General features: G+C 39.5%; 1 protein-coding gene across 4 annotated transcripts in view; it reads left to right on the top strand.

The window, feature by feature from the left end:
* Positions 1–12,259, top strand: part of VPS13B (vacuolar protein sorting 13 homolog B) — a 718,815-nt gene that overhangs the window by 460,910 nt on the left and 245,646 nt on the right. For all 4 annotated transcript variants that reach the window (XM_075213864.1, XM_075213863.1, XM_075213867.1 and 1 more), the window contains exons 32-33: positions 8,062–8,188; positions 10,261–10,404. In XM_075213864.1, the coding sequence (XP_075069965.1) occupies positions 8,062–8,188; positions 10,261–10,404 (271 nt within the window). The remainder of the gene's footprint in view (positions 1–8,061; positions 8,189–10,260; positions 10,405–12,259) is intronic.

The following is a 12,259-nucleotide window of genomic DNA, read 5'->3' as shown; positions in this document are numbered from 1 at the left end:
ATGGTCGGGAATTGAACTCATGACCCCAGTGCTATAAGGCAGAAGTGCTAACCACTACGCCACCGTGCTGCCCTAGCAACCAATCAGATTCTAGTGATCACTGTCTAGATAATGCGGCCACCAGCTCCTTCCTGCTTTATTGTCAGAAGTGTTTGTTACAGCTGTTAACTCTTTATTAGGATGCCTGCTGATATATTATTACAGATAGGAGTCTTATTTTTTATATTAAATGTATTTTTAACATATTACTAAGATTAATGGTAAGGTGCAGCCCCTTTAAAGGTTAGAGGGCCGCACCATGCGTGCATTGAAGTGTATCAGGTTGTCCATCACTATTCTAGAATGTACTAGATAAATGACACCTAGCATCTGATTGGTTGCTATGAGCAATACCTCCACTTTTACTTTTTAGAATCTACTCGGTTGTGTATACTCACCAGCGTGTTTATGGAGGCAATTACAGGTTTTTAGAAACCCCTCCTCCATAACAAGGAATATTGAGAAAATGATGCTAATACAGTTAAAAAAAACCTTTACAAAGTGCCAGTTTTCATAAATGTCCTCATGTGTTGTATATTAAAACCAAACACAAACCAGCACTTATTATGGGATTTGCGATGGTTATAAACGTAGAGGTCACATTCCGCTAAATCTTCAGTTTTACTTGGAAGTTCCCCTATATGAAGTGATGGGAGATTCAGCCCTTCATCAGGCAGTAATTTATCTCTCTTCCTTACCCCATGCTAGAGCGAGCAGACAGCGGTCTCTTCCTCTGACATGAGGACGAGCAGTGACGATCCTGTGTTCCTGCTGCCCTGCCAACTTCCAGTTGTTTGAAAGACAGAGCTGCTGGCCTGCATTACACAGCGAGCATCTGAAAATACATGTAACAGATGGACTCCGTCAGTGCAGAACAGTAACGGGCTCTTGTAATTGGCCGTGTCATACTTTAGATCCCTATAAAGGAACAAGGGACGACAGCTCCCTGTTCATTTTCCTCCACACCCTCTTTTCGGCCTTCCTCCAAAGTAGCCCCAGCGGCAGCTGTGACCGTGGTATTTTGTTGTTTTGGGTATAAGCTGTTAGAATTGTTTCCAGTCGCTCGTTTCTAATACATTTCTCCATCTGAAATGAGAGAAACGCAGATGTATAATATGCCTTGAGTTATGTTCATTCTCAATAGTTTGTGGGCGATAAGCTGCTGTGCCCTGCTTGCCAACTCTATTCCTTCTCATTGAATTCATATGTGTGCCAGTCATGTAAGAACTATTTAACCTCGTAGGAACGTGCAAGGAGCATAAGAGGCAATCATACCGCACATGTATGTTTCATTTAAAGTTTGACCTGTGACCTTCACACTGAAATTCATTAGTAAACACTAAATAAGTAACAGTATTTATTCCACTTGAGTGCAGCTTCAATAGTTACTTTTTTCGATGAGCTAATTTTATTTTGTTAATTACACTTCTGCAAATAAACATTGTTGACAGTTTTGCTTAATTGTCTTATCTTATTGTTATGGATTTTACACTGGGGAAGCTGACACTAGAGGGCGCATCTCCCAGCTCTCAATACCACTGTGTCTGCTGTGCATGTATTGAGCATAAGAAGTGCTCCACCTAGTGGCTGCAACTCCTGAGATAAAATAAAGTGTATGAATTTATGCCCTGCAAAAGTAAAAATATGCCTCGTTTGTTTATATGGTTTTTTCTGTTAAGTCAACCTGCACAGAGAGCCTTATTTCTTTGCACTTATTAATTATTATTATTGTTTATAGCGCCATCATATTACATAGCGATGTACAGAGAATATTTATTCAGTCATTTCAGTCCCTGTCCAATTGGAACTTAATGTCTAAATGTACTACTATATACACACACACACACAAACTAAGGTTAGCAGCCAATTAACCAACCAGTATGTTTTTGGACTTTGGGAGGGAACCAGAGCACCCGGAGGAAACCTATGCAAACACTGAGAAAACAATATTATTTTTTATATATTATTTTTATGGGAGCCTTACATCTTTAAGGACCCCTCTTCCATCCCCAAAGTGTTGATCTCTAAACACCGTGTCCAAACCGTGTGCGGTCTTCTGTAGATGGGTTGGGTATTATAGGTGAGGCTGGGCTGATTGATACGTGATTGGTCATATCTGCTATAGAATGCCACAATGCTCAGGGGGCGCGCTTGTGCAGTTTGTGGGTGTGGGGCTATGTCCCTATTTTTATAACGGCAGTGTCTGGAGATATGACTATATTACCAGGATAAGCAAAAACTTTTTAAAGATAAACTTGTTACATTGTTTCACTTGGCACAAACAGGAATATAAAACACATTACTTTCACAATAAATATTCCTTTGGTTGACTTTGTACAAAGCATTTTTCAGAATTTCATCATATTTTTGTAGTCTAGTTTTAGGTACAAATGGATATTTTAATTTAAAACACTTGGTCTAGTTGTAGAGTATTATTTTTCCATGTTACCACACAGGTACTGGAGAATGAAAAAGAAATATGTTTAAATAAATGTATATTTTAACAAAATGCAAATAATAACGATCAGTGTTACTTTTGGCTATTTTCATTTGATGACAGAGCGACTTGCTGACCTATCACATCGTATGTCAGTATTTTGAAAATAATAAAAAATAGTGTATCTGACCTCCACCTGTAAAGCTACCGTACTCTCTTTACCGTATCGATAGAGAATTCGTACAGTTTAATGTTTTTTGAGAACAGAGCTACTGCATCGGTTTCCTCCCCCTCATTTGCATATAGGAATCAGCATTACAAAATCTGAGACATGTTATTGGGAAATTCATTTGGTTCCATTAAACCTAATATACATTTCTCTTCAGATAAGTTGTGGATAACTGCACTAGGTTTGTGAAGAGACTCATCCTTATGGCTAAGATACTACATGGAACGTACAGTATCTGTTCTTATCAGGGGCTGAGGTGCTGATGTTCCCCCAGTTAACGCAGCACAAGGGGGGCCTGAAAATTGACATGACAGGGTTAGCGCTCTCACTGTGAGCAGACTAAGGCACGAGCACTGAGCACTTTTTGTCCGCCCTGCATAACTCTTTATTTCTTGATCTTGGTCTTTTGGCTGGAATACAAAAAATTTGTAGACTCCGGTGATTGAGCCCTTGTTCATTTATTGACATCAGCACTTTTTTGTCTTATGTGGCACATTTTCAAGGGGTTTGGCTATAGATCCTTGTGGGTGACCCTCTCCTTAAATTTTCGGAGGCTACTTCCTTGTGGGGGGGGGTTAAGAAACAGTTCTCCTAGGGAAAGCTTTGGCATACCTAGGGGAGAAAGTGGCCTACCGGAGCCTTGCAGCAGAGGGGGATCTGAAGACCCTTATCCCTCTCTGGGGCCTTTTGACTCCTGGGGGGATGTGCTGGAGACTAGGGAAGGGTCCAAAGCCACCAGCACAGTCACTGGACTGCTCTAGGTGATTTAGAGCATGCACCTTGAGCTTCAAGGAAAAAAAGTCTTAGGCTCATCTTGCTGGTGCATCAGTAGGATAACCCCCTTTAGTTTTGGAACAGGCTGATAGGACATTGTGGTACTTGTAGTTCCACAACACATGTACCTTCCCTACGTCTGCTTTAAAAAATGCTGCCTTTGCCCAGACATGATCCTAGATTATTGGTTAGTTTGCCCGTACTGCGGTATAGATTATTTTCCCCAGAATGAAGCATAACATTAAGAAATTAGTTTATTGTTTTTATAAGTATTATGACAGAGAATAAATGCATCCAGACAAGACATCCCAAGCCAGGATTTTTCTAGACATTACTGTGCATTTAATTTTATTTATAATTTGTGCATATTTGGAAGCTCTTATTTAGCCCTTTTCTATAGGTTGAATTATTAATCTTTTAGGCAACAGCGGTAACAGATTGCGTCCTTTTCATTTATTGCCTTTGCTAATTATAGTTCCAGATATTGATTGTAACTGCTTTGTAAAACTTTTTATTACATTTGTCTGCTCCAGAAGTGTTACTTACATGCAGTAATTTGGTGACGTAGACATTACACCATCCTAAGGATGTTCTTTGCATTTAATTTGCGCTGTTTGCAGGAACATGGGTTTGCTGCCGATCCAAGCCTGCTACCTTATTGCTCTCTTTGTCTTTACAATATCAGCCATAGTGGGAGCAATTCTGCCCCCTCAGCTCAGCTATTTTGTACTCCATGGTCAGTGATTATATGTCATTAGTGAATGATACACGTTTCCTTCTCCAGTATATCAGGTTGGTTCACAAAACGGCTGCCTGCACTGTGTAATGTTGATAAGCTCACTTTAAACCTCTTTGGACAGCGATGTAGTGTATAGGTATCTCCTGGACATGGGAGACGTTATTACTTTACACACACAACTTTGTTTAATAAGGGATTTTCCATCCCTTCATGTTTCCTCTCTGATAAAGTGGAGGTATGTCGTCTTGCACCTGCTCCACTTGAAATATTGATGTTCCCCTCACTAGTACAGCCCATTAAATCGTACAATAAAATCCCACTTCCACATTAAACATGCTCTGAGGTTTTCATTTAGCAAAAGATCATATGATTTGTGCTAGGGATGAAATTCTTTCCACATAATATTAATGACGTTGTCTCTTTTATCTTTCTTTGGCTTGGAATGCTATTCTTAAGAAAACCTTTTCTTTTTTTCTTTGTATCCAGATTGGTTTTCATCCTATATAACTAATTTAGGCTGACAGAAACATTATGTCTTATGAGGCTTGGCAATGCACACGATTTAAATCCAGTTTTCCCAGTCACTTAAAAACCTTGGGAAAAAATATGTTCAGATGCATATGAAATCAAATAGCTTTGTACTGATTCCAGATCAGAAATTATGCTTCTGTTTTTTTCTCTTTTTATTAGTTTTTTGATTAATATCTATTAAACTCTGCCATGTATTTGCCAAAGGTTCTTCTGTAGTGATGTTTAAAAAAATACTTACATATCACTTACTACATTTGTTAGGTTAATAAAAAGCAAAAAAAAAAGGTTGTTCTAAGACCAGTTTAAAGAGATCCTTTTTTTTTGGGTTAAAAGTAGAGCAAAAAACTCTTATAATAAAAAAAATAATGATTGCAAATTCATACAGTATAGTGTTCTATCTTTACCTGCAAATTGAAAATATGGATTTTGTCATATAGAGGTTATTATGACACCGCAAACTTCCGCCACCAATTCTCCGGGAGACTCGCGTAGCTGCTCTATGCTGCTGGTGTTGCTGGTATTGGCCACCAGTTGGCCTAGCCCCTCCCACTTCTAGCTTGCTTACATGTGGACAAGGAGGAGCTGGGTGATCTGAAATGATCTGTGCTGCTGTTAAACTAAGTCATATGATTGGCTACGGGATGTCATAACCCCACCCACTTAATCTCTCACTCTGTTTGTTCCCGGTTGTGAACAATGAATTCAGAAGGTTTTCTGGCCTTGGTGACAAAGGCTTACAAAATTCACAAGGCACTAATATTGTTATTTGGTAATAACGTGATAAATGTTGGTTTGGGGCTTCTAGCACAAGGGAGAAGGGACTGTATTCGTGCCCTTCAGTGTTTATATTACTTGGAGGATTTTTTTTTCTTTTTTAAGAATTGTATTTATGTTTTCAGAAAAAATACTAAAAGCAATAACCATTACCAGAGACCAAGCTAGTGATAGTCATCCAAAAAGGTAGGATGAACAAGCCACCAAACAGAGTCTAATGGATTGTATAACCGTGTATTGTGGTTGGGGATTGGATTGGGAAGGGACCCCCGGCATCCTCGGATTTATTATAGGGGAATAGAACCACCTTGTATGTAACACGTTCGAGAGCTTTTAGTCGTAAGAAAACGAAACTCTTCAAACTAGTCCTTGCAAAGCATTCCTGTTACTTTATTTTTTTGTTTAAAAATATGTTTTATTGTATTTTTTCACTTACAATAATAAGATGGAGGTGAAAGGGGGTACATGAGAGAGTGACAGGGCAGGGAGGGGGGTACAGCCTCATTTGTACAAAGGATACTTGTGGTTTACGCTGTACAGTATACAAATGATCAAACTAATCAGCATTGTGACCATTACGAAGAAGAATAGAATCTGAAGGAGAGAGATTAGAGGGGGAGACGGAGGATTGTTAGAATGGGTGCAATGTGGGGAGACGACTGATGCACAGATAAGAGGAGTGTGTTTGATATGGAGGCTGATCGTTTACTCGGAGAGAGATGGGCTATTGTTATAGTGGGAGGTCCAGGCAAGCCAAACGCTGGCGAACCGAATGGGGAGATGGTGTTTTGTACTGGTGATCTGCTCCAGTTTATGTAGTTGTCAGGTTTTGTAATGAACGCTTGTATAGTGGAAGGGTCCTCTCTTTTTCCCAGTTAAGGACTATGAGGCACCTAGCTGCCGTGAGAGTGTCCTATCCACTTCTGTGCAAGAAGGGATTGGAGAGTATTACCTGCTTTTATTAACTTAACAAATGTACTAAGTGATATATAAGTATTTTTCACCAATATAGAAGAATTCATCTCTTTATTAGAGCAAATCCTGCTCCCATCTATACTACCCACACTAATACACCCTCACTACTGCCCCAATATGCACTCTGAGCCACACTCACTAACCTTTGTTTTCATGCCTGCATTTTTTACATTATGGGGAATATTCAATTGTCGGCGGAAGCGCAGAAAACCCTTGCGCTCCGCGCACTAGTACTGTTATTACGGTAATAGTGCGCCTAAAAAACCATTATCACGGTAGTTTTCTTGCTGGATTTCAGCTCGCAGCGCTGAAATCCAGCTTACTATTACCGTGATAACGGTAATAGTTTTAACGTGGCGGGATATTCAAACAATTGAATATGCCCCTATATGTCTCACTTTCCCCCATGTGTCTCAATTCTCAACTATTTTTCAGCCAGGTACCAAATTAGCTCAATTAATCCACTGTGCATCCCATTGTTTTGTCTTTTAGTAGTAATTAGCTTTTCTTTATACTACTTTTCTTTTTTTTATCCGTAAAAAACAATATAATTAGTAGAAAATTTAGTTGTTTTGAATTTTTGGTTATTTGATGTCTTTTAGATTCTCAGTGTTTGTTTTGTTAAAAAATTTCAAAAATACTTAATAAAAAATAGGTTTGTGACCCATGTTTGTGACCTGTAGGTTTGGAAACCAAGATTGGTCTTCTCCTCCGATATAAATGCTAAATATTTATATTACAAGATGGAATGCATGTTAAAAGTGAAAAAAAATGTATCAAATGGTTTTTAATTTATAAACGTGTCTGTGCTACATGCAGATGGGGAAGTAGTGGAATTTGTTCCTAACCTGGGTAACTCTGATAAACAGGGTGTAGATAATACAGTCTGCTGTGTGATATATGATGCTCCTATGGTATAGTCCTGCCTTCTGCATCCTACCTACCATGCCACAAGATGCCCTGTACGAGAGTTGTACTGAATACTGCAGTCTCACTAATGGATAAGATAAGCTCAGGGTGGTTCTTTTCAGTACAGAAGTGTAATAACTTTTATGGAATTAGACTGGTACAAAAGATTGAGGACACTGCATACATTCCATTATTTCACTTTAGGAATTGATTTATTTGCACAAGCTTTGTCCTTGGGTAATTGATACTGGACAATAATTGGTTAATAATAGGTGATGTTTAGGGAAGTAAGTCTTGTCTGTCACTTATTGGATGTTTAAAAACATATCCTATTTATTTTTGCTTTGTAACTCTGCTGTATTCATGATCCAATATTTTTCTTCCTATGCTGAATTTTGGAATTGTGAAATTAACACCAGGGTGACAATTATGTTGCTGCTATAGTTTATTATTTGTGTTCTGACAGCTTAATTGGTATTATTCTAACATAATAGAGGCTCAATGTTACTATCTAAATAGTACAATCCGTGGGAACAAGATGGTTTCCGTACAAAAAAACAACATCTCCTCCATTACTAGTTATTTCCTAGTTCTATGTTCATTGGAGTCAAAGTTCGGTTACACCTAAACTTATACTTTACTTCCCCCCTTTAGCATCAAACGGCATCAGGAGCGGCGAGCAATACTGAGTCCGATTTTAACAGACTTCACAGTGCGGGTTACGGCGGCCCCGGCGATAATCTTCAGTAGAGTGTCCTCCCACGACAGTATGCACGCAGAGGTGAGAATTCAAACCATTGTTTTCTGACTATCTTAATAGCTACAATGCATTGTAAAATTATATTTGTCGTAATTCACTGTCACTGGGAATTTCAAGCAAACCACCAGGGAGCACTCCTCTATTTACAGTAAACGTGCTCCTGTTTTCTGCACATTGGAGACAGCTGCCTTATGGGGCGAACCAATGCTTATGAGAATACAGCATAACAATTCACTTGTAACCAGTGATGACCGTGCATGTTGTGTCTCTATGGTGTCACTGGTTCCTTGTAAACTAATAAATTACATTCTCATTCAGTGTGTTAGTTCAGCTGCTTGTGCCTCTGATGTCTCCAGTACCTTGTCAGTAGACAGGCTTCATTCTCATACCAACACAATGATGTCGGTGATAGAAGCCTTTTATTCCAGCAAGTGGTCTGCACAATGCATTACAGATCACGTATTCTTTCTGTGACTGTTATCCTGTCTCAGCGATTGAAGATTCCGCAAAACTCATAAACATCATAAATGTCCTCCTGAGTAATCTATAACATTATCTTAGAGGTTAGAACCTTGATACCCTTCTTTCTCTCTGACAATTAAACGGATGTTATATAAAATACAAGAGAGGTATATCAATGATCCCATCCCATGTTTGGGTCATGCCTACCCGTGTGACACATTCCATTTAGTGGACATCATGATAATATAAATGTTTGATGTGAGAATGAGGTCCGTTATATACATATGACTGATCTTTGTTGGTTACTCAGGGAATATCAGTTTTCTGAGCCGCTGTAACTCCCTGTGTTGTGCTGACCAGGACTGCCCATTAAGTTACCTTAGTATCCAATGTTGGACCAATGCTTATCACATTGGGGGCCTCACGGGGGAATGGAGGCGCCCTTAGCCCAGGGGCCTCCATTCCCTTAATCCGGCCCTGACCACGGCAGACGAAATGTGAAATGTTGCTTTTCTGATACATTGCAGCTAGTATTGTGTTCAGATAACTGATTTGTCAGTGCTCTCCACATATGACAAGCTCTGTACATTGTGATTTGTCAGTGCTCTCCACATATGACAAGCTCGATACATTGTGATTTTTCGGTGCTCTCCACATATGACAAGCTCAATACATTGATTGGTCGGTGCTCTCTACATATGACAGGCTCGATGCATTGTGATTGCTCGGTGCTCTCCACATATGACAGACTCAATACATTGTGATTGGTCGATGCTTTGACACATGACAAGCTTGATACATTGTGATTGGTCGGAGACCTACACACGTCAGGCTCGATACATTGTGATTGGTTGGTGCGCTGCACATATGACAGGCTTGATACATTGTATGCTGCAATGTGTGGAAAGAGTGGAATTTCAAAATTCCCTTGCTAGGAGAATCGGCTACTAGACAGCTTCCAGAATCGTGGGTATCTTCAGGGCATTGGACGACTTCCATTGTGACACTACTAATAAAATTCTTCTGTGGGTTTGAATGTCCTTTCAAAATATGTTGACGTAATTGCATAACTACTGTATTTGTAGCATTATCTGCCATTGTCCGTTAATATAATGTTTCATCGTATATCAGTATTTATCAGTATTTATCACTACATATAGTTGTTTTTAGAGATGACCCTAAATATTCCATTTATCTTTAGTATTTTCCATAATCAGATTTTTTTTCCAAATTTCTATTTAGTGAATACTCAGTGTACTATGTGCATTATACGCACCAAGTGGGCTGTAATCACCAGCTCCTACTATTAATTTGCCTTTGAATTCCTGTCATCTGCCTTGCATCAGTATACATATTATGTTAACCTTGCCGGTTTCACACTGTGTTTTTAGAGGTTCTCTGAGGTAGGCGTGAATGGGGACATTTTTGACATGTCAGACTTGGTCAGCAGAGGAACGTTAGTATTGATTACAAATGAAAACAATCTCTGTTTGAAGAATTTGGCACCCGCGTGTAGGTATTTCAGGTGCAGTTGATTTAAGATATGTTAGACATGGATATTTCTGAGGTTTGTTTGGTCCCCAGAGCTCAAGTAAACAGAAATGACATGAGATCTACCTTTTTCACCTCAGGATATTTTAGTGTGTGGCCATTCATTGGAAGTGAATATAACCACAAGCTTGGACTTCTTCCTAAGTGTGGCTCAAGTAGAACTTCTGCAACAGCTGGTGCAAGCCAACATGGTCGGATTTGAACAAACAAACATGGCTGCTGAGGTAAGAGACGACTGACTCGCTGTGCTTAACCCTTTGTTGTCTAGAAAGCCCCACAATCTTAATATGTTTCTGATCTCCCTGTCAATAAAATATTTGATTATTAAAGTATATTATGAGAAAATTCTTATTAACGCGCAGAGTGCCGTCAATGAAATATAATTAGGATTTGTAAAACGAATGTGTTGAACTGATATCCCTCCATTATGTGTATCTGCGTACAGTATACAGTCAGGCTCACGCTGCATAGTACAGCTAAAACAATGCAAACCCAATAGTTAAAAGGAGCAACGTCATAGCAAACTAAACAAACTAAACCTCTTGGGCCTGATACTGAGTTGTACGTGTGTCCATTTGCATACCGCAAACACCGAAAACTTGTACTGTGCGCGCACACCAAAAAAGCTGTGTGCATAGGAGCATATGCAGATTTGTTAGTGGTTGGAGAGGCGGGAGGGGGGGCAGGAATTGGCGGTCTAACGTAGGCATAGTATAGTATACTTGCCTACCTTTGGCAAGTTGTATCCGGAAGAAGGGCATGTCTAGAGGGTGGGAGGGGGCGGGGCACAGTGAATCATGTCATTTTGGCCCCGCTCCCGCGTCAAATATGCCGTTTTGTCGCGGGGGGCATGGCCAAAATGACGCGATACACCGTGAATCGCGTAATTTTAGCCCCGCAATTGTGTGATGCGGGAGATTTACCAGCTCTCTCGAGAGTCCATGAGACCGACCCGAATTTCGGGAGTCTCCCAGACATTTCGGGAGAGTTGGCAAGCATGGAGTACAGTAAGGGCGTCAGACCCACTACAGAGGCAGATATGCCTGTCAGCAGCCGTATCAGTTCTGGGCGCCTGAGGGCTGGTGCAAATAAGCACTGATAATGAGGACAGGACGGTCGCCAGCACTAGTTTAGCGGCTGCTGATTGTGAATTCACTCTGAACCTGCTAGCTGCTCTCAATTGATTGTGCCTATATAATAGGATTTTACGGGCGTATTTTAGAAGTATTATTTTTTTTCTACTTTCATTCACACATGATAAGAAATATTATGTCTGCTGTGTTATAGAGGAGTTTTGTTTTTTTTTGTTTTATAAAATCAAACCTAATAATGATTATGTGAATATAAATGTACTTAATATAATTACTATCATCCTAAAATGTTGCAAACAGTATTTAAAATTAAAAAAATGTATACATCATTATAGCTTGTTAAATATATAATTGAATTGTAAAATATATTTGTACTGTAAAACATATCCCTGATGTAGCTGAGGCTTCAGCAGGAACATTGTAATTGTACCGTCTACTGTCAGTGTCCTTAAAGAACAGGCCGGGCTTTGGGTCTTTGCGGTTTTGCACGCAGGCTCCTTGTTATACTTTGTGTGTTAGTGTGTCCTCTGTCTGGATGTGAATGTCCTAAATTAAATGATCATGTTTTATAATAGAAAGCTCCTTTGTTATGGAGCATTTTTGCAGCTTCTTTTGTTTTCCAAGTTTTGTATCACTGACTAAAATGAATCACATGTTAAGAATAAAAACAAAAAGTAGTGTATTTTCAAAAACATTGAGTTTGCAGGTAGCTTTATAAGACATGCACAAGAAATCGCACCTTCATGTCACTTTATCTGGGATAATGTGGTGTCATTTACATGTAAGGGTTTTCACTGTGCGTTTTTTTAAATTTCAGGTACTAAAGTAAATAATATGAGGGTAGCACATATTTGCCAACTTTTAGTTTTTGATGTCCGGGAGATCTTGGTGTGGTGAGTGGTTGAAAGGGGGTCGGTGGTGGTCAATTGCGTCATTTGGCCCCGCCCCTGCAATGAAATCGACATTTTGACGCAGGGGCGGGGCCAAA

The sequence above is a fragment of the Mixophyes fleayi genome, chromosome 5 (genome assembly GCF_038048845.1).
Source record: "Mixophyes fleayi isolate aMixFle1 chromosome 5, aMixFle1.hap1, whole genome shotgun sequence".
In the NCBI taxonomy this organism is placed as follows: domain Eukaryota; kingdom Metazoa; phylum Chordata; class Amphibia; order Anura; family Limnodynastidae; genus Mixophyes; species Mixophyes fleayi.
This window is presented reverse-complemented; position numbering and strand designations above follow the sequence as displayed.